At 40.0% G+C, this 24,495-nt stretch overlaps 1 protein-coding gene across 1 annotated transcript in view; it reads left to right on the top strand.

Moving 5' to 3' along the window:
- The first annotated feature begins 771 nt into the window (after positions 1-771).
- LOC148481212 (vomeronasal type-2 receptor 26-like) overlaps positions 772-24,495 on the top strand; it is a 91,965-nt gene continuing 68,241 nt past the window's right edge. Inside the window, exons 1-2 of the mRNA XM_088453820.1 lie at positions 772-980; positions 5,617-5,908. Coding sequence (XP_088309946.1) covers positions 772-980; positions 5,617-5,908 — 501 coding nt within the window. The remainder of the gene's footprint in view (positions 981-5,616; positions 5,909-24,495) is intronic.

The raw sequence follows: 24,495 nt of genomic DNA, 5'->3' as shown, positions 1-24,495 counted from the left end.
CTTCTGATAATTATTTTCAAAACTCTGTTAGAAATCTTGTGAGGAGCACCTGGTCATGGCAAATCCAGTTCTGTATTATGGCCCCAACAGTGCTCACTGGAACAGTTAGAAGTTTAGAAATCCTTCAATAACCAATGCCATAAGTATGTTTTGCAACAATAAGTTTGAAAAAGGACTTGAGAGAGCACTTTTACCCATCATTAAATGTTTCTTGTGTGACATCTTGGTAATGAGACAACGATTTACAGGCCATCAGTTAGGACTGAACCAGCTTATATTAATTTGCAAGAACAAGGGGCAGGATTGCATTTTAATTAATGATAGATTTCAGCTGGTGTCTTGGCTTTCCATGCAATTTTGCACCTCCCTTTCTTTCTATGTTCAATACTTTTTCCCAGTGTCATTTCACTTTATTATATATATAACTTAAATTATGGACATCTATGGTTTGATTTCTTTGCATGTGTGGACTGCATGGGTTGTTGCTGACATTTGGTGCAAATTTTATTACAATATCTCCATTACAAATATATTTACTGAGAAAAATGTTGTGTTCAAAACTTTTTTTACATACAATGTCAAATATGTAAAGATCAACACATTCTTAATGCATAGGTTCCACACACACACATCTATATAATACATATATGTTTTCTCTAAAAACAGATTAAAAGAGGTTAATGCATCTAAATTAACTTTTTCAATTAGTATAATAGACTCTAATTTAGTAAATCAGCCAGAACAAACATTCGCTGACCTTTGGGAATAACCATGTATATAGAAAACAACTGCACACAGGTGGCTGCAATGGGGAACTGTCAAAGGAGGGTCATCAACCACCCAACAAAAACACAGTCGGCAAAAGAAGTAGCCAGAACCTATTGCTGTGCACTGCCATACAACAACAATGATCTATTACAAATAGATGGTCCCAAAACACCACATTTCCAGTATCATGGAGAGGCTATTGTCTTACTCGAGTAAGTTGAAAAGTCCATCCATATCAAGACAAAAAATTTCCCTTCCAGTAAGTCTCCAATCAGTCCCCTTCTTTTCTCAATTGTTCTTTTGGAATGTGGAGAAGAAAAGAAAACAAAAGAAAAAAACAATAGTGTAGTATGTTACAACAGGGTACTTGACTTATAACTGTCTGATGAAATGGGGAGTTACTAGTTTGATCCTTCCCCTTTAAATAGAAGTAACAAATAGTAGTACCATACTCAAGCAATAGTGTTACAGTTTCCTCATATAAAAGCTATCTTTAATAGTGTATCACCATCGTGCTCTCATCCAGTTATTAATGTCACCCTCGTGAAGTGAATAATAAGGAGCAGAAAAATGGGCATACAACAAATCAGACAAGTAATCAAGATGATATGTCCATAAATGTATCTATTAATGTCCCAGTTTCTTTTCTTTATGATCCTGGATACTTTTTTTCTATCTAATCTAAAAGGGATATAGGTCCGAACTTTCCCACTACAGATGAAAAGTCTCAAAGTTAAAGAGAAGCCCTGTGCCATTCCACCAATGCATTTCGATGTTCAGTCTTTCCCATCTAACAAAGAGGTGCTTGTATGGTTAAAATTAAATCGTTAAACTATTTTGGTATCACAAAAGCTACTAATTTGATTTTTTTGGTGTTTTCACTAGGCATAACAACATCTACTTATCATGGGCATGAGGTAGGACCACTAACGGCTTACTTCATCATCATCAAGTATAAGTCATTCATTATCATAACCATTATCTATTCTACTTTTAATTAATTTCTAAAGTTTTCATTTTTATTTAATTATTTTATTTTTTTAATTTGAATTGAAATTGTACTGGTTTCACTTTTGAATATGAGTTCTGGTACTAATCCCTTGTTTATGTAGCATTTTGCTGCAATCTTTGAAACTTGCTTAATTGCTCTATTAAGTATTTAGCCTATACATTGCTGATTTTACTAATGTTTTCTCCACTATTTAATGCATATATATATATATATATATATATATATATATTTGTTTTGGAATTTTCAATTTTGATTTTCAACAATGGTTCTTCCACTAATTGCATGTAACATTTTTCTGTGATCATATATGCTCCCTTAATTATTCAATTAATTATTGAGCCTATATATTCCTACCCATTCTTACTAGCTTCATTTATCAACACTGCCTGAGATAGCAGTCAGATGCTGTGAAATGCATGGCAATTTTAGGTGAAATTTTCATTTTTCTCCTATGCTTTATTTTTATGCCTGATTTTTAATTTGTGATACTGTGTTTTTCAATTATTTTTAAGTTATTTATATTTTAAATTATTTATTTTACCATTGTAGTTTGCAAAAATGAATACAATGTTGTTGTTTTAAAATTTAGTTTATGCATTACAATAGTATGCTAACTAATAAATCATTTAATTATTGATTGTCAATTTTTTATTAGGTCATCTCTTTTTTGTTAATTGCAGCCCATATTTCATGTTTGGTTAGAATAGTGTTTGGCTACTTATATATAAAGTCAGAGGATCCCAAACTCGTTCCTCAAGGCACCCTGAGTACAGGTTTTCAGGATATCCATGCTTGACCTCAGGTGACTTACCCCTTTTCCACCAAAATTCCGGGTCTGACCCGGAGTTGGAACATGGTTCCTATCTGGACCAGACCCGGAATTTAGCCAGTGCCGACACGGGATATTCCCAAGTCGGCGCCGCAAACACCACAGTCAGGTCTGCATAGACCCGGCTTTTCTAGCAAGAAAGTGGACGCTTGGAGATGACGTCATCTCCAAGTGCCACTGAAGCCGGACCAATCGGCCGGCTTGTGGTGCACTGCAGGTCATCAAGACCTGGAGTGCGCCATACACACAGCAGGGTTTCACGGGTTACTCTCGTGTTAAACCCTGCTATTTACCTGGGTTGGATTGCTGGGTCACTTGACCCGACGATCCAACCCTCACCCCTTTTACACTAAGGAGCTGCCCAGGTTAGCTCCGTTGTAAAAGGGGTATTAATTATTGCCTAAGTCAATTATGCTTAACCATCTGTGCTCAACCATGGATATCTCTAAAATGTGGAATGTTGGGGTGCCTTGAGGACCACAGTTGGGGACCTCTGTCTTAAGTGCTGACACTATAGTTAATAGTCTTACAGTAGTGCTTTAAAGTTTATGATCCCTTTAGAATTTTCAATATTTCTGCTGAAATTTGGCCTAAAACTACCTCAGTTTTTCACACAAGTCCTAAAAGTAGATAAAGAGAACCAAATCAAACAAATGAGACAAAAAAATAGACATGCTCATTTTTATTCTGGAAAATAATAAAAAATCACATATCTGTAAGTGGCCAAAATATGTGAAACTTTAGGCTTAGAATATATTTTGATGGTGTAATTAGAGTTGGGTATTTTTAATCAAAGGATGGATATCAGGAGTGAGTAGACAACCTATCTTTTTAAAAGCACAGGGATCTATTGAAGTCTGATAATCAAAACACATGTGTATCATGCCACAAACAAAAGAGATTTCTGAGGAAATCCTGTTAGAGGGAAATATCTGCTTGTGCTTTATTTAAATAGATGATAATTATCTTACTGTCACATGCCACCATACTGGAATGCAGGGTGAAAAAAGAACGCAGGGCGAGCTTTTGCTGAAACTCCTCCTAGCTCCTGTCCATCATTCTGGTAGTTATCTAGATTGGCTTCTGCATCTATATCCTTCTGGAACAAACACTTACCTGATGCCGGTGATAGCGTTTCATGTGTTTCCGGTTCTGGCATGTCTCCTATAATCCATTAGAATTCCCAATATCCAGTCAGTTTTGTTGTTCCTGCTGTTTCTGCCATCCATGCGGCATGGTACACACATATACCTGCCATTTGTGTAATCTTGGTGGCAAATTCTGCATTTCTACTTTCTGACATTTGTCATCCAAGCGGCACAGACCACACTCGGTGCCCAGATTGCACAACCCAGCATCAAGAAGCTTGTGTCAATCTGGCAACACAGGTTGCAATCCAGCATATGTGATTGTGTGTACTGCCACTAGTGTCATCCCAGTGTCACTAGGTGCATATCAGTGTCCCAAGTATGCAATCCTATGTACTGCACTAGTGTCATCCCGGTGGCACTTAGCGCAACTTAGCATCCCAAATATGCAAACTTGTGTACTGCTGCTAGTGTTGTCCCGGCAGCACTTAGCACATCCTGGGTAACTATCCCTACAAACCCTAACATTATCACTGGTCAAACTATATTGGGATAGTTATTATGATGGAGCCCACCCAAAATCCAGCCAAATTTCTGGCCGTGCAGATTTAAGTCTGCACCCAAATAGTGCAAGATCTTTCCCTTTGGGTTGAGGAGACTCGTGGCACCTCTGCCCCTTTTGTGCTTGAACCCAAGTTGAATCTGCCTGATCGGTTCTCAGGAAACCAAAATTATTATTTGAATTTCAAAGAGAGCTGTCAGATCCTGACTATGTCCACACAGCACCTGTCTCATGATGGAGCACAGGAGCCAGTGAGTAACACAAGGGTGCGGCTGTGGGAGCGGGTTGTTGCACACTCCGTGGTGCGCTAGTTTCTTAATGGTAAGTCCAGATCTCCAGCCAATGTGTTGACAAGTGAGATTGTTTTTCTTTGATGCAGCGGAGAACAGCCGACTGGACTCTAAACTTACCTTTTGTGCTAACCCACTACCTTCTGGAACACCAACCATGGCTCCTTTTTGAGGTGCAGCCCGGAGATCTGGACTTACCATTAAGAAATAAGCACACCACAGACAGTGCAATAGCCCACTCTACCACAGCAGCACCCTTCTGTTTCTCACTGGCTCTTTGGCGCCATCATGAGATAGGTGCGGTATGGACGTAGTCGGGACATGATGGCATTCTTAGGAAAGACAAGGGGAGTTTGCCGATGTCAGCAGGTGGAACTCACTCTGATTGGTCCATAGCTTGCTCACAGATCTTGTCGTCATTTACTTGGTGAAGTGAGTGAAGTGTGCCATAAGCCGCAGGTATTTTCACTATAATAACTTTGAGTCCTTATAATCACGGGGATCACCTGGAATTTTTAAATACTAATTTACCCACCAGTATCTGTGCTGGGACGCCAGCATAGACAAAAATAGACTTTTTATAACTATACTATTATGGGCAGCTGCAAAATAACTTTCAATCAACCTTAATTGCATCATTGTTATTTTTTATTTTTTATAGACAGCTGTCTGGTTTACACATTTATATACATCTTATTGCATGTGTTTAGTTCCTAGTACACATTATTTATTGCTGACATTCATGAATGTACCACATATTTCATTTCTATATTGAATGTATCAAAAATACTGTGCTATTGGATTGTGTCAATAAAGTATACTTTCAGAATAACTTATTCTCTGTTATATTCTTAATATGCCAAAACTAAGTGCTGTGTACTTCTTTTTTTCTTTCATCTTTAGTAAGACCTTTTTGCAATTTGCAGTAATGATGTTACTTTTTACTATACTTTTAATATTGTCAATAATACATTATTATTTTTAAGCAACTAAATGAAAATAAAAATGTATTTAACATATATTGCTAAACATTATTGCAAAATTATTTTTGTTTTTTGTTTCAACAGTGCACATCTTTCTATGTACAGACACCTCCGAGCTTTTATTTTTATAATTAATGAGATTAACAGGAACCCAGATATTCTGCCCAATATTACTCTGGGCTATAATCTGTATGATTCTTGTGCTCATCCGATTAAAGCTGTAACTAATGTCTTAGAGATATTATCTGGACACAAGAAATTAATTCCAAATTATTCATGTGGGAAACAAGGTAAAGTGGTTGGTTTCATTGGAGATCTCAATTCTTTAACCACCATTCCTATTGCCCAAGTGTTGAATATATATGGGTATACACAGGTAAGTGACCACAGTGTTTATATGTTTAAGCAAATGTAATATTTATATGAATTTGAATGTTACAAAGAACCCAACTTAATTTTTAGACCAAGGTGAGGATTACTAAAACATTCAGGTTGGATTTACCTCCAGGAATACAGAAATTTGTGCATTAGTTTATATTATCAGTATAAATGTTACAAACACAGCTCATTCCTGTGATACAAAAGAAAGCAAGTGGTGTAGCGGTGTCTGTATTAGTCACAGATTAGGCTGGGTGTCCTAATAACCTAAACATGAAATACAGATATAGATTTAGTAATGATGTCACTGTTTTTTATGTCTCAGTTTGTTCATATTTATTTTCGTTTCTGAAACTCGTACTCTTTTTTGTTTTTCTTATTCTGACTCACAGACAGCTCTGTATGTGGCTGCATACGGAATGCAGATAATTTGCTAATAATATATTAATGTGACTAAAAGAACATCTTCCAGTGTACCCATTGTGCCGCCCACTAGTTTTCTGCCCACATTTGCAGCCTCCAACACTAGTATGGGAACTTAAACATTTTCATGTCCTGGGTGCAAGAGATCCATCTGAGACACTGTAGGCAACCTCTCAGTATACACACAACTAAGAATAGGAATCATCTCTGGCTACACACCCATATCATTCGTACAAAGAGGAGAGAGAGCAGACTCTCTTTTATGGGGCACTCTTATTGATTTGTATGATTCAGCTAAAATATAACCTTTAATAATGTATTAGTTAAAATGAATGAGTCAAAAAATTATTTAGACAAACTATGGCCCTGATTCAGACCCACTCGCGAGCGGCTGCTGCGCCAGACACGGCGAGCGAAGGAAAGTCCTTCGCTCGTTGTGTCTGATCAAAGTGGGCGTGCTGTCGATGTTGATTGACAGCAAACCCCCTTTGGTGGGCGTGCCGGCGGTGTGCCTCGCTGACGGGGGCTGTCCCATGGGAACACCTCCCGTCAGAAGCCGGCCCACTGACATCACTAGTGATGTCAGTGGGAGTGATTTTGGCTCTGATAGAGCCAAAATCACTCCGGAGCTTGCGGTTGAAAACCTCAACCGCAGGCTCCGGCTCGCAGTTTCGATGGCCGCGATATCGCGACCATCGCGGCCATCAAACTGCACGCTCATATAGGCTGTGGGTGGTGACCCACAGCTATACGAGCGTCCAGGAGGACGCTCCATTTTTATGGAGGGCGGCCCTCATTCAGAGCGTGCGCTCTGCTCAGAGCGTACGGCTCTGAATGAGGGCAAATGTTAATAATTATGCTCAGGGTATACACAGCAACATTTTTTGTTCAAAAACATGAGATCCGCAATTATCACTTGACATGAGTTTAGTTTCTCTCATAAATAAATGTGGCTACCCAATTCTGACACTCCTACTAGTCATCAAATATATAGGTAGGACATGCAAGCAACAGCAAATTTTGAGTTCCACATAGATGCACCTACATGTAATAAATTGCGTATTAATTGCAAAATAAAAAAACTCAAAAGAAAAAACCTTTAGTGCAAAACCCTTCAGTTCAGCACTAAATCATATAGGCCGACAGAGCAGGCCTGATTTCTATCATATCACAAAACCATGTAATGGACACATAGTTCCAACCCGGTTTATCACATTCATTAAATATACCCTGTAACTTTTTATACTTGTGACATCTACCACATTTGATGGTAACTGAATACCTAGTGTTCTCAGAATATTATCATAGGATTAAATCCTGTTTATAGTACCACAATTACCACATCCATATATCAATTATAAGTATGAGCTGTGGTGTTTGATATCTGAGTACCAGTGTCATATGTATCACTTTATACAGAGAAAGCTGGAGTTTGTGAGGAAGTGAGCAAGCTGCTCAGGCGAAACAATCGTCTTCCATTTACCTTAGCCGGGACCAGCCGACATGGGAAACAGCCCTGCAGACACTGCAACTTATTAGATGGTGATATGCATTTGTTCTAATACCTACACCCACTAAACGAGCATTAATCTCATGTGATACAGGAACCGAGAGCTCTGAGAGTCCTATCTCAATTAGAGCACTCATTAGCATGTGTGGTGTGATGTTTTATATTCTGACGTTATGTTTATATCTATGGGCATGCTGAGATTAGATGAGATGCGGGCATGCTGAGATTAGATGAGATGCCATGAGAGTGGAGGTTGTTATTTCCTTTTCCCTTTATTCAGTTACTAATAATATTGTGGCAATTGATATACGGACAGTAGTTGGAGGATTTAACACTGACGCACAAACACAAGCTTTCTCTGTATAAATTGATACATATGACACTGGTACTCAGAGATCTAACACCGCAGCTCATATTTAAAATGGATATATGGATGTGGTAGTTGTGTTACTATAAAAAGGATTTAATCTTATGATAATATACGAGAACACTAGTTATTCAGTTACCAGCAAAGGTGGTACATGTCACAAGTTTGAAAAGTCACAGGGTATATTTAATGAATGTGATAAACCGGGTTGAAACTATGGGTCTCATTCAGACACACTCGCAAGTGCCTGAGCACTCACAAGCGGGTCTATGTTGTGCTCTGTGCACGTGCAGCGGCCCCAGAGCGAGAGAATTTCTCAATACAAAAGGGGCAGCCGTCGATGGTGATCAACAGCTCACCCCATTTTGTAGGTGTGGTGGAGGGGTGACTTCAGAAATGGAGGCATTCCCAAACTAACGCCTGATGTTTGTGGGTAGTCCCACTGACATCACCAGTGATGTCAGTGGGAGAGCTTCTGGATCTATTAGAGCCAAAAGCTCTCTGGGGCTTGCGTCAGATGAGACCCTACCACAAAGGTCTTGTTGCAAGCCCCAATTGTCGCGATGGTCTTGACCATTGTGACCATCAACCTGGCCACTTGCTAAAGCTGTGGGTTCTTCACCCGCAGCTTAGCGAGAGGCCAGGAGGCCGGCTCTTTTTACAGATGCGGCCACCCTCATTCAGAGCGAGCGCTCGCATTTTGCGAGCTGCTCTGAATGAGGTCCTATGTGTCCATTACATGGTTTTGTGATATGATAGAAATCAGGCCTGCTCTGTCGGCCTATATGATTTAGTGCTGAACTGAAGGGTTTTGCACTAAAGGTTTTTTCTTTTGAGTTTTTTTATTTTGCAGTTAATATGCAATTTATTACATGTGGGTGCATTTACAGTTATGTGGAACTCAAAATTTGCTGTTGCTTGCATGTCCTACCTATATATTTGATGACTAGTAGGAGTGGCAGAATTGGGTAGCCACATTTACTTATGAGAGAAACTAAACTCATGTCAAGTGATATTTGCAGATCTGATGTTTTTTGAACAAAAAATGTTGCTGTGTATACCCCGAGCATAATTATTAACATAGTTTGTCTAATTAATTTTTTGACTCATTCATTTTAACTAATACATTAATAAAGGTTATATTTTAGCTGAATCATACAAATCAATAAGAGTGACCCATAAAAAAAGAGTCTGCTTTCTCTCCTCTTTGTATGAATTTTGTGTATTCTGACTCAGAGGGAGCACCACCAACACTTAATTTAATACAGGTTTTCTGTATATGGAATACTTTGAGTTGGTTTTTGTGTAACAAACATTTATGTACAATTATAGGCTCATCTGTATAGACCAATATATTTTTTCTAGTGTGTATTCAATTCCTTGTTGTTGTGTGATACATACCCATATCACCCAGAAACACCAATTTAACAGCCGCAGAGAAATATACAGTACAAGATCTATCTAACTCAGAATTGGCAACACAGATGGTGTATTTGTTGCCATTAATTCCTCACAGCACTGTGGTCTTTGTTTTGGATACCACCATGGCTCTAACTGTGTGGTATTCGTATATCCCTCCCCATGAATGCATGGCTTTTCTCACAGTATTATTGTGGTCCACTGGGTGTTGTGAAACTCCTGCATTATTACATAAGACCCCTAAAGTCTCTCCATGGAGGGTCTTGTGCCTATAACAACCACCCGCTGTTCCCTTAGTGCTAGACGCACACATTGGTACTCAGGAGGCCACTAGGTCTTATACCTACAAATATTAGGGGCTTAGTAGTATTGTATAAGCAACAGTAATATGGCAAGAAAATAGTAACTAAAGTTCTAACAGCAACCACTATTTTTTTCCAGTACACTGGAACAGGTAGCATCAATGGTATAATATGCAGACAGAGGATATGGACATCATGTAGAGTAATGTGCAGCACAGTAGTTAGCCACAGATGGAATGGTGTGGACAGAAGCTTACGTCCATGCTAGGCAAGTGGTTAATGCAGTAGCAATGGTGAAACACAGCCAATATTTTTGCAGCAGCAGCATAGCACAGCAACCCAATATAGAAAAACATGGTGTTAAAACAGTGATTCCAGAAAGGCACAGGATGATTTCTTAGCAAATAATAAATTCACTGGTCACACAGCAGTATACTAAGGAGTAAATATCAGCAGATGTAATGCATAATAGTGAAACACTTAGCTGAGGATATCCTTCAGGAAGTCAGCAAGGATATCAGTTACAGTAATCAAGAACAGGGACCAAATTACAAGGCTCCAAGAAGAACTATCACATATGGAAGTGTGGAACTGAATACCTTTTAAGAGCACTGAAAACCAATCAGTATTTTAATTAAACAGACAAATTGCAGCTGCTGGGCAGCTTGTAGCAACAAAGCCAGGACTAGGACTGCAAAGAGTCCTGATAGCCTAGCAACTACTGGGACCACAAGATAATGCATCGTGTGGCATCCCGGTCACCTAGACCGCAATGAAGGAGAGCAGGCATGATGGTTCGGAACACTTTGGCATGGACTGATGTAAATGGCATATTAATCTCTGTAATAATACTGCAGAATAAGTGTATGCTCTAAATAATTAGTGATGTACACCAACCCCTATGTTTTCGTATTAATAGTAGATTGCTTTTGTATCTTGGTTTTGCAAAACCACACACATGTGTTTTGGTTTTTTTCCAAAAATTATTAAAATAGCTACAAAATCACATAATTTGGGCCTGGGCTAATTTCCAGTAATTTCCTGTAATTTTGACCATATTAAAGCTCACAATATTGTTTTCAATACTTTTCACTAATGTAAGACAAGGGCTGCAGCAAGCTTGCTGGCTAAAGTAAGCAACAGAGCAGTGGCACAAATGCAAAACAGTTTCAAAACATATAGGACATCTACAAAACATTACCACACAGCAGTGGTAGGCAAGATGGCAGTTTAATAAACTATAAAAATGTCAGTCAGCAATGCCCTAAACAGCACATAATGCAAAGAAAAATGGTGCAAGATGGAATTTTGCTTGGGCCCTCCCTTCCACCATTATGTTGGATTTTTAAAAGGAGTATAACAAACCAAGCACTTCAGCAACTAGAACTGACACATTTGTTGCTGAAATCCTATGTTTGTTTGGCTCCCATAGAACAAATTTTTGGAAAGACTATTTCCAATCATTAAGCAGGAAGTTGATGATTAGTGTGTTGGTGGTTGAGATTTCATTTGCTTTTCAAAACTGCTGGTAGCATATACTGGACTATTTGTTATTATTTTATAAATTATTATAATTTTTAAAATAAATTACATGAACTCGCTGATGTAACAGGAATGAGGTGACAAGATGGTTAACATCCCTGCAGTGCCTCTACTAACTTCAGAAATGGTACTGTACAGATGCCTTCACAAATGTTCACAGGATTTTGCTTGAAATAATTCCACACCAAAGAGGTGGCTTTTCTGGTCTTAGCCCAGGCAGTAAAATGGCTTTCTTTTTATCACAAGCAAGAACTGCTGCCATTGGAGGCTGATTTACACAAACAACATTCACATTATTAACATTCTCATTAGCATCAGACAGTACACAAATATCCCCCTTATCCTCTTGTTGCACTTCCTCAACACTATCATCCTCAATTTCTATTATTCCACCATCTGATATAAACATAACCATTATGGTGTCAGTGATACAATGTGCAACTGTGTGACAGCTGTCATACTTTCTTGCTCTATCTAATTGTACAGTCATATGCTTTTTAAACTACTACTAGTAATAGTCTTCATGGTCCCCTTCTGGGTCTAAAGATCCACCGCCCTAGAAGCAGCAGGCCCAGCACTCATGGATTTTTCTAAGAAATCATGGATAAGGAAGGACTACATAAGCCTTATGACTTTGAATGCAGGAATAGTTCCGATCATGATTGAAAATATTGATGATTAAGGTGTTTGTGGTGGAGATGATTGTAGGTGCTTGGATCTAGCAGAGAGAAGGGAGCTACAAGACTTTGGACTTCTTTGTATACAGTGAGTTTTTAATTTTGCCAAAAACATTTTATGCATGTGCTGCAAATGACATAACAGGAAGGAGGTTCCTAGATATTTTCAGTTCCTACCTCTGCTAAAGATGGCAAAATATTGTTGTCCAGATTTGGGTAAAAATAATTCCACACATAAAAGGTGGATTTTTTTGTATTATGCCCAGTTATGATAATTGCCCTCTTCTTATAATGGGCAAAAACTGCTTCCACTAGTGCCTCACTTACTCATACAACATTGTCATCATCAAACTCCTCATTAGCACCTGTGTCAGCGACACAATTATCCCCCTCATCCTGGTGCACATCTACCATAGCATCCTTAATGTCTGGGTTAGAAACTTCTTGACTTTTGATGCTCACCCCCCATTGGCAGAAGTTTCAGAAATGGATGACAGAGGCTTTACTATGAGTTCAGAAAGGTCAGGCTTACACATAGCACTTGCAAACACAATTGGACTCTCCTCAGGGATTTGTGATGTTTGTAAACACATATTTCATTCTACTGGATAAGTGGTTTTAATTATTTTGCACTGATTTCCCAGTTTTCATTTTTTTGATGCCTCTTCTGCACTGAGTGAAAAGGGCTTGCATCATCAAGAGAAACAGAAGATGCCTCATTAACAGCAGTTACAGAACCTCCACTCAGCCACTGGACACAGGGAATGGATGGACACAGCAGAGCATCCACTGAACACACTAACATAGACTGGAGTCAGTGTGAAATGTTTCTCAAATCACAGCATTAGGGACTTATATAAAAAAAAAAATCCATAAGAATTGTACTCCATGATGATGATGTTTTGTCTTGCTTCAATGTTTCAAGACCTTTTATTATCTCGTCTTCAGGACGTCCTGAAGACGAGATAATAAAAGGTCTCGAAACGTTGAAGCATTATTCTGCCAGAGTCTGGTGACTGATTTCCGAGTGCCGCCTTTCTGTTCATATATATATATATATATATATATATATATATATATTTATATAAATATATCTACAAATAAAATATATACATATATTTTTATATGTAGATCCAGTAAGTCCACACTGTCAAGTTATAGTCCAATAGTGCTGGGGTAGCAACCAAATTAAGCACAGTAGATCCAAAATTCAGAAATAAGGTGCACTAACCTTATTTATTTATTTATTTATTATTTTTTTATTTAGGGCAGGGTGCTTTCCTTTTAGGTGTCACTGTGGTCTTGACAAAGGTGCCAAAAAGGACAAAAACATTGACATTCTCCATATAAAATTCTGCTATGAGTGAATAAACTACATGTTTCTTGTATAAGAATAAGAAATCTGCGTTTAAATTTACTAAAGTTCGACTTTGTTTTCTGTTTGATTTCACATTAGATTTTGGATCAGTTTTGGTTTGATTTTTAATGAATGGATTTACTAAAGGCAAAATCGAATGTCAAATTGAACTTAATAAGGAATTTGAAAGTAAATCAAATTTCTGAAAATCATTTATGTTTTCACATAGAGGACAATAGGATCCCTTCAATTACTAATAGTTGATTTGTATGAATGAAAAATTAATTCAAACTGCAAATCCCCAAATGAATAGAAGAACATCAGGCATTCTTTTTCAGCATGAGCAGTTCGATTTCACAGATACATGCATACATTAGTGAAATGCATGCATGTATCTTACTGTAACAAGCTTGTAAAGAGTTAATATTTTTTTAAAAATTACATTGGGTCCCCCCCTAAATAGTCAACCAGTCCCAGACTTTTCATAGCCAGTCCTGGTTAGGTAAGTACAGGGAAAAAATGTGTAGGGTTCCCCCTGTACTTAACACAACCGGCACTGGGATCTGATCCAGTCCTGGTTCTGGGATTACAAGGGAAAAAAAGCATAGGGCTCCCCTGTAGTTCCCACAACCAGCATCAGACTGTTTCTAGAGGGGGGGAGGGTAATGTTACAGCCAGGGAAATCCTATCACTGGGTTCTCCAGCCAAAACATTACTCCTGACCACTAGTCAGCCCACACCGGTGATACCTGGGGAGTTAGGGACGTCCCCCTATATATGGCACCCTGGGCTATCTCTACCACCCCTGGGCATTGGGTGGTGGGTTGATAGTGTAAGTGGCATGTAGAAAAAGATAAGTGTAAACATTGTCCTTACAGTATAATTGCAGGTCCTGGCAAGCCTCCCCTGCATGCTGTTACTTGGAGAACCACAAGTACCAGCATGCAGGGCATTAATGGCTTACTAGTACCTGTAGTTCACATGTAAATAAAATTTAAATAAACACACTACACACATACCATGACTATATAGCTTTATTACTTTCAAACACACACACTCACCTACATTACCTTGATTGGTCCCTTTCTCCCTGCAGGCATCCATGATCTTTGCAAAATTAAAAATGAGAAATGCGATCCATGCAACAGGTAACAAGCATGATGGTTGTTACTTTCCAAATGAAGAGCTCTGATGTGACTTCTCACTTTGTAGAGCCATGTTTGAGCATTCATTGGCTGAGAGACGTCAGCCCCCGCCTCTCTCAGCCAATGAACGGCTCCCTCCATTGAAGTCAATGGTGAGAACCACTTAATAAACTTTAGTAACCCTGGGGCTCTCCATAGATGTTTGCATCCATGCATTCCTTTACAGAATCAGGCCAAGTATGGCACACAGTACAGTGAACTGATTTAGCGAGGAACGCACGGATGCAGACGTATGCACCCGGCTGCTGCTAGAATATGCTAATGAATGCATACGCATGGCCATCACAGCAGAATAAGCAGCCACCCAGCACTACATAATGCCACCCACTTCCCTTTACTTGCATCCTCTATACCTGACAAGACAGTGGTAACATTGAGAACCATCGGACCCATACACACAACAGTAATTAACTTGACCCTCCCATGACCATAGCAAGACTTCCTGTGTGCAACTAGACCTCAGGCTGCATCTGCCGCCGCAAGGGCTTAATAATGCCCAACACTGAAATGCCTTCCAAATGTACAGGCACACCTGCATTTTCCCGATCACTCACCTGTCACCACCCACATACGGCACTTCATGTCATCCACTTGTCCCTGGGTCTTGGGACTCCCTGCATGTGCATATTTCATCGCACTGCCCGATTTGTGCATGCGCAGAGCTAAAACATCAACCGATTACGTGCATCTGCATCCTTGCATTCCTTGCTGAATCAGGCCCTTTGTGTCCCCATACAATCATAATCATCATATTATATACTGTTGAGCTGAACATTGATGCTATAGTCACTCCAGATATTCTTTAGTCGCACCTTTAGTGTGTTATGCAATTATGGGCTTTTCACGCTAAGACCTGTAGTACCAACTGGCTGTTAATTCTGGAGCATAAGAAACAACAAATAAACCATCTTAAAGTTCCTGTTTCCGTATACCCATATTAACCATATTATACTGTATTCAGTAGTAGAGAAAGCCGCACATACACACACTGATCATTGATGCTATTATCTCACCCACTATTCTGCACTTTAGTCCCACCTGCTATTATTAACTGACATCCACTATACTGTACTAACACTCACTATACTGCACTAACACTCACTATACTGCACTAACACTCACTATACTGTATTAACACTCACTATACTGCACTAACACTCACTATACTGTACTAACACTCACTATACTGCACTATCACTCACTATACTGCACTAACACTCACTATATTGCACTAACACTCACTATACTGCAGTAACACTCACTATACTGTACTAACACTCACTATACTGCAGTAACACTCACTATACTGCAGTAACACTCACTATACTGTACTAACACTCACTATACTGTAGTAACACTCACTATACTGTACTAACACTCACTATATTGCACTAACACTCACTATACTGCAGTAACACTCACTATACTGTACTAACACTCACTATATTGCACTAACACTCACTATACTGCAGTAACACTCACTATACTGTACTAACACTCACTATACTGTACTAACACTCACTATACTGCACTAACACTCACTATACTGCACTAACACTCACTATATTGCACTAACACTCACTATACTGTACTAACACTCATTATACTGTACTAACACTCACTATATTGCACTAACACTCACTATACTGCACTAACACTCACTATACTGCAGTAACACTCACTATACTGTACTAACACTCACTATACTGCACTAACACTCACTATACTGTACTAACACTCACTATACTGTACTAACACTCACTATACTGCAGTAACACTCACTATACTGTAGTTGCACATTCAGTGTGTCATACAATGATTGGATTTTAATTCTGGGACCTGTAGTTCTACATGGTTGTCAATTCTGAAGAAAAATAAAAATAGTAATCAAGTGTGTAAAACTTGCAGATGTTAAACAATTATCCAGCATCTGTCTTTAATGGGTGATGAACCAGAGTTTGAGGATTTGTTAATCATTGATCATAGAACTAGACCAAGGTAGTCACATAGGTACTGATTTAGAGATGGTCGGAATTTCACAGCTGCACACAAGCACAGACAGGCAGCTGTGCAATTCTGTCCATATAATATGCAAATGGAGAAGAAGGTGTCACATACTTCCCTGCTGCATTTGCGTGATCCCAGCACTGCGACCAAGGTTGACAGGGTTCACCATCAGAACAATCGCAACCATCAGTCGTGATTGTTGTCGATGTCCCTTTGGCCAGGCTGCGGGAGCTAAACCTTCCTCCAGGCTGGCCTGGTCCTGGCAGCTTGAGAGTCTTGAAAGTCTGTGTGCACCTACACAGACTCTGGCCTCGTCCCTCCCAGAAAACAATATGCCCCCATTTCCAGGAACTTGCCAGGGAATGCCTCTGCTCTGCCTCCCAAATGCTGCAGCCTGTCAATCAGGCTGCAGCTTGGAGACACTGCAAGCAGACTCACAGATGGATGCTGTGCATGTGCAGTCCTCCCACCATCAGAGATGTGCACTAACCATCGGGTTAGCGTACATCTCTGAATAAGGCCCATAGCCTGGTCCTGCACACCTGCAGTGACATAGTGATGTTATTGATTGTAGTTAATATCTTTTTTCTTTGTTGTGTTTCCCAACCCTGCCTTGACTTTTCTGCATCAATTACTCTGTGTGTGCGACTTTCTGTATTTGCAGTTAGCTATTGCAGCTGCTGCAAAGGTCACACGAGCAGATTATAATCTAAACAGAACTTTTTCTTTGCTGATACTTGTAATTGAGCAATTTCATAGAGCCCCACTCAACCCCTTCATTCATTTGTAAGGCATGTCAGCAGTGTGAGTGCGGAAATTTATGCTAGGCACATACAGGAGAATGTGCAGATGCAGAATTTATTTTATTTATTAACAGTTTATTATATAGCGCGGCATACTACATTGCACTTTACAATTTGTGACAACATTAATAGAACAAGACTGGGTTGTAAGAGACAGAAATAAAGGTATGAGGGCCCTGCTCACAAGCTTACAATCTATAGTGAAATAAGTGTTGATACACAAGGATAGGTGCTACATATTGCAAATTGGTTCAGCCAGATTTCAGAGATTCCTGGTGAACTGTATGATCCAGTCACACAGGAAAGTTGGCCTAGGATCAGGAGGATGTGAACAAAAAGACTATGGGGTATATTTACTAAGGTGCAGGTTTTTAGAAGTGGTTTTGTTGCCCATAGCAACCAATTAGATTCTACTTAACATTTATCTAGCACCTTCTAGAAGGTAATAGCTAGAATCTGATTGGTTGCTATGGGCAACAAAACCACTTCTAAAAACCTTCACCTTAGTAAGTATACCCCTATGTGTGAGTTTATGTGTGGACTGAGAGAGGTGATATAATTAGATATGGAAGCAATGAAGGTTATGTAGGAGATTCTAGAATCTGATAAGCTTGTCTGAACAGGTGAGTTTTCAGGGAATGCTTGAATGTTTGTAGACTAGGGGAAAGTCTTATTGTGCATGGAAGGGCATTCCACAGGGTGGGTGCAGACTGAAAAAAGTCCTGTAACTGTTAGTGGGAGAAAGTAATGCATGGGGTTGAGAAACTCAGATCTTATGCTGAGTGAAGAGGTCAGGTTGGGAGATATTTTGAGTTGAATGAAGAGATGTATGTTGGTGTGTTTGGTAAGTATTTTATATTGAATACAGTAGAAGACCAGTAGCCAAAGGAGGAACTGACAGAGTGGATCAGCAGACAATGAACGTTTGGCAAGAAAGATCAGCCTTGCAGCTGCATTCATTATGAACTGTAGTGGTGAGAGTCTGTTTTTGGGAAAACCAGATAAGAGACTATTGCAATAGTCTATGCTGTAGATAATGAGTGCAAGGATTAGATCTTTGCAGTGTCTTCTATAAGTTATGGTTGAATTTTGGTTATGTTTTTTAGATGTATGTAACATGATTTTGAGACAGATTGAATGTGGGGAACAAAGAACAGTTCAGAGTCAAAGGATGACACTTTGACAATGAGCTTGTGGGGTGGGGTTCAATGTTGACAACAGTGGTAGAGCTATCAGTTTGGTAACTATTATTGGCCGGTGGAAATATAATTAATTCTGTTTTGTATATAAAGGCTGAGTCTCCCATATCAAAATATTCTGAAATATGGAATATTCCGAAATACGGAATATTCCGAAATACGGAATTATTTTTACATGACTTTGATAATGACACATTTGATTGTTGATGGTTCAATGTACACAAACTATGTCTAAGGCACAAATTATTAAAAATATTTTATAAAATTACCTTCAGGCTGTGTGTATAGGGTGTATATGAAACATAAATGAATTTCATGTATGTAGACAAACTTTGCTTGAGCCACAAAATTATTGAAAATATCGTATAAAATTACCTGCAGGCTGTTTGTATAAGGTGTATATAACACATAAATGCATTGTGTGTGCATATTTGGGTCCCAGTACCAAGATATTTTATTATAATATGCAATTATTCCAAAATACGGAATATTCTGTTATCCAAAATACCCCTGGTCCCAAGCATTTTGGATATGGGAGACTCAACCTGTATTAAGTTTGAGGTGGTGAGAGGCATCCAAGATGAAATGGCAGAGAGACATTCAGTGACACAGACCAGCACAGATGGTGACTAATCTGGGGAGGATAGGTAGATTTGAGTATCATCTGCATACAGATGATACTGAAAACAAAAAGAGCAGATTAGTTTGCCAAGAGAGGTGGTATAGATTGAGAAAAGAAGAGGACCTAAGACTGAGCCTTGTGTTACTCCAACTGATAGATGTAGCGAAGTGGAGGTAGAATCAGATAAGTGAACATTGAAAGAGCGATTAGATAGGCAGGATGAGAACCAAGAAAGAACTGTGTTCTTAAGATCTAGGGACTATAGAGTTTCTAAGAGAAGAAAGTGGTCAACAGTGTCAAAAGCAGCAGAGAGATCTAGAAGCAATAGGAGTGAGTAATGTCCTTTAGCCTTGGAGGTGACCAGGTCATTTACTACCTTAGTCAGTGATGTATCTGTGGATTGTTTGGAACAAAAGCCTGACTGAAGTGGGTCCAATAAGTTGTGGGTGTTAAGAAAGTGTGTGAGGCGAGTGTAGGCAAGTCTCTACAGTAGCTTAAAGGGGCAAGGGAGCTTGGAGATAGGATGGTAATTTGAGAGAGAGTTAGGGCCAGAATTTTGTTTTTTCAAAATGGGAGTGATCACTGCATGCTTGAACAATGATAGAAAGATACCAGTAGAGAAGGAGATATTACAAATTTTAAGGGTGGGATGAGCACAGGAGACATAGATTTACTGATTTGTGAGGGTATAGGATCAAGAACAGAGGTAGTAGAGTAGGAGGATGAGAAGAGTGTAGATACTGTACTTCATCTTCATTAGTGGGGTCAAATGAAAAGAATTTGCCAGCGGGTTCATGTAGGGAATTGAGCAGGTCACTGGCTGAGGAAGAGCCCACCATTTCATTTTGGATATTATCAATCTTGTCCTTGAAATAGGAAGCAAGATCTTGTGCACCTATAGTAGCAGGTGGGTTGGATGAGAGAGGGGCAATAAGTGATTTAAATGTATTAAAAAGTTGCTTGGTGTTAGCGGCATGTGCAGAGATGACAGTATGGAAATATGTTTGTTTGGCAGTATCTAGTGCTTTACGATAAGAGTGGTAGATAGTCTTATAAGTGAGGAAGTCACTTGGAGTATGAGATTTGCACCATTTTCGTTCTGCTTTACAGTATGGTAGCAAAGGTTAAATGTAAAAGATAAACTGTATACTGCAGATAAAAATATATTGATTACAAAATCACATTGTTTAATGTTCACTGACCCACTAAGGCTGCTGGCAGAATACGTCATACTGTACCTATTGTCTATGATTTGCATATTCACCATATGATAGTGTATACAGTAGTAAAGAAAGCAAGATGTACACACACACTCTAATTTGTCATGCCATAAATAACTTTTGATGCTGGGACTTGTACATTACTGTAGTTCCACCAAGTTGTCAATAATGGAGCATATGAAAAAAAAACTATTAACCTTCTTACAGTTTGTGTTTCTCTATACCCTAACTCACCATATGTTACTGTATTCAGTAGTAGAACAAGCAACATGTGCACACATTGATCATTGATTCTATAGTGGCTCCTGCACTATGGCAGTCACGCCACCTATACAACAGTCACATGTGCTATAGGGCAGTCACACTCACTATAGAGTGAGGTCATAAAATTATGTTTTTTTTAAGCTAGGATCTGTAGTTCCAGCTGGTTGTCAATTCTAAAGTACAAGAAAATAAGTAATCATAATAATGTGTTTAAAAAAAATGAAGAGTTATTTTCCTAAAACTTGCAGATGTTAATAAACAATTATCCAGTACAGTATCTGTCCTTAATGGGAATTAAACCCCAGTTTGAGGAGTGATAAGCATCAACCATACCATTAGACCAAGGTAGTCACATAGTCTGGTCCTGCATACCAGCAGTGACAAAGTGATGCCATTGATCATAGTTAATATTTTAGTTTTTTTGGTGTGTTTCCCAACCCTGCATTTACGTTTCTGCATCAATTACTCTGTGTGTGCAAATTTCTGTAATTGCAGATACTGTAGCTATTGCAGCTGCTTCAAAGGTGGTACAATCAGCTTGTAGTCTAAACAGACCTTTTTCTTTGCTGATACTTGTACTCTGGGCCGTAGCTAGGGTAGTGCGGCCGGTGTCATCGCAAAGGGCACCGCAGGGCAGAGGGCACTGTTTGGGCCTGCCAAATTTCTGTTTATTATCATTCTTGCTTGTAGCTTCCTCTTATTTCATCCCCAGCATCTCCTGGCCTCTCCTATCTCTTCCCTGGCCCTTCCCCATGATGCCATTCCCCTTTTTGGGTGCATTATGTCTCTTTGAAAAATGAGGGGGGCGCCAATGCTCTTTCTGGCACAGGGCACCAAAAAGTCTAGTTACAGCCCTGCTTGTAATTGACTGATTTCATAGAGCTCCCCTCTACCCCATCATTCATTTGTAAGGCATGTCAGCAGAGTGTGAGTGCATGAAGGGCCCACCAGAAGAATGCAAACATATTTATAGTTTATTATAGGGGTGAGAGGGTTCGGATTTCTTAAATCCGAACCCCCCGAGCCCCCCCAATCCAAGGCGGATCCGAGTCAGGCTCAACTTATCCCGCCTGACTCAGATCTGAAATCGAGGCAAAATGTCATCTTCCTGCCTTCCGGGTCTTGCGGGTTTTGGATTCTATATAAGGTACCCGCGTTGGCACCATTTTCTCACTCAGCTGTGGCCAATGAAGAGGGAGGGTGGGAGTTAGGGGTGGCTGGGGTGAGCTGGGCTGTGTAGTGTAGTGTAGTGTAGTGTTGTGCTGTGCTGTGCTGCTGTTGCCCATAGGGGCTGTGTCCACTCCTCCAAAGTCCATAGGTGCTGGCTGTGTTGTGCTGTGCTGCTGTTGTCCATAGGGGCTGTGTGCACTCCTCCAAAGTCCATAGGGGCTGGATGGGCTGTGTTGTGCAGTCAGTTGTCCATAGGGTCTGTGTCCACTCCAAAGTCCTGTGTTGTGCAGTGTCCTGGTCCAAAAGGGGTGCTTAAGTGTTGTCCAGGGGGTACTCTGTCCATCAGGGGTGTTCCCACCAAGTGCAAAAAAAATATTTTTTCTGTGTTTGTGAATTGTGTGCACAGCAGCCGCACCTGCATCAACAAAGTAGTGCCAAGCAGGCGCCTGTGTCTTAGGTAAAGGGCTGGCTGGCTTATCTGTTAAAGGGTGCTGTAACCCCAAAAGAGCACTCCAAAAAATATTTTTTTTATTCTGTGTTTGTGAAATGTGTGCACTGCACGTGCATCCTCAAAGCAGCAGCGCCAAGCGTGCGGCTGTCTGTTAAAGGGTGGTGTAACCCCCAAAGTGCAACAAAAATAAAACACTTTCTTCTGTGTTGTGAATTGTGTGCACTGTATGTGCATCCTCAAAGCAGCAGCACCAAGCATGTGCCTGTATGTTAAAGGGTGGTGTAACTCCAAAGTGCACTCCAACAAAAATAAAACATTTTCTTCTGTGTTTGTGAATTGTGTGCACTGTACGTGCATCCTCAAAGCAGCAGCGCCAAGCGTGCGTCTGTCTGTTAAAGGGTGGTGTAACCCCTAAAGTGCACTCCAACAAAAATAAAACATTTTCTTCTGTGTTTGTGAATTGTGTGCACTGTACGTGCATACTCAAAGCAGCAGCGCCAAGCATGCATCTGTCTGTTAAAGGGTGGTGTAACCCCCAAAGTGCGCTCCAAAAAAAATCAAAACATTTTTTCTGTGTTTGTGTGTGAAATGTATGCGCAGCAGCCGCACCTGCATCTTCAAAGCAGCAGCGCCAAATGTGCATCTGTATATTAAAGGGTGGTGTAACCCCCAAAGTGCACTCCAACAAAAATAAAACATTGTCTTCTGTGTTTGTGAATTGTGTGCACTGTTCGTGCATCCTCATAGCAGCAGTGCCAAGTGTGCGTCTGTCTGTTAAAGGGTGTTGTAACCCCCAAAGTGCACTCCAACACAAATAAAACATTTTCTTCTGTGTTTGTGAATTGTGTGCACTGTACATGCAACCTCAAAGCAGCAGCGCCATGCGTGCATCTGTCTGTTAAAGGGTGGTGTAACCCCCAAAGTGCGCTCCAACAAAAATAAAATAATCTTTTTTTCTGTGTTTGTGTGTGAAATGTATGCACAGTAGCCACACCTGCATACTCAAAGCAGCAGCACCAAGCGTGTGTCTGTCTGTTAAAGGGTGGTGTAACCCCCAGAGTGTGCTCCAACAAAAATAAAATAATCTTCTTTTTTTCTGTGTTTGTGTGTGAAATGTATGCGCAGTAGCCGCACCTGCATCTTCAAAGCAGCAGCGCCAACCGTTGTGGTGCAACCCTCAAAATGTGCTACACAAAAAATAAATAAATTCTTCTTTTTTTCTGTCTTTGTGAATTGTGTGGGCTGCAGCCGCACCTGCATCCTCAAAGCAGCAGTGCCAAGCATGCGTCTGTCTGTTAAAGGGTGGTGTAACCCCCAAAGTGCACTCCAACAAAAAAAACATTTTTTTCTGTGTTTGTGAATTGTGTGTACTGTACTTGCATCAACAAAGGAGCAGTGCGAAGAGTGCGCCTGTGTCCCATAAGTCTGTTAAAGGGTGGTGTAACCCCCAAAGTGCACTTTTTTTTCTGTGTTTGTGTGCGAAATGTATGTGCAGTAGCCGCACGTGCATCAACACAGCAGCGCCAAGCATGCGCCTGTGTCATAAGTCAAGGGCCAGTTTGGACATCTGGTCCGGACTGAAGGACGTGCCAACAATTTCTAACATGTCTACTATCACTGCATATGATACTGTCACCACTGATAGAATGATGGAGGATTACATTGGTGACAGCATCCAAGTAGGGATGTCAGACAGTCCGTACCTGTACTGGCAGGAAAAAAAGGCAATTTGGAGGCCCCTGTACAAACTGGCTCTATTTTACCTGATTTGCTCCCCCTCCAGTGTGTACTCCGAAAGAGTGTTTAGTGCAGCCAGGAACCTTGTCAGCGAAAGGCTTCCACAAAATGTGAAGAAGATGATGTTCATAAAAATTAATTATCAACTCTTCTAGGGAGTCCAGCTTCCAGAACATGCAGAGGGACCTGTGGTGGTGGATTCCAGCGGGGATGAATTAATACTCTGTGAGGATGAGGATGTACACAACACTGAAGAGGGTGAGGAATCGGTGGATGAGGAGGATGAGGATGACATCTTGCCTCCGTAGAG

This window comes from Taudactylus pleione, unplaced genomic scaffold (genome assembly GCF_031769625.1).
Source record: "Taudactylus pleione unplaced genomic scaffold, aTauple2 ptg000592l, whole genome shotgun sequence".
Lineage (NCBI taxonomy): Eukaryota > Metazoa > Chordata > Amphibia > Anura > Myobatrachidae > Taudactylus > Taudactylus pleione.
Note: the sequence above shows the minus strand (reverse complement) of the source record. Positions and strands in the feature narration are given on the sequence as shown.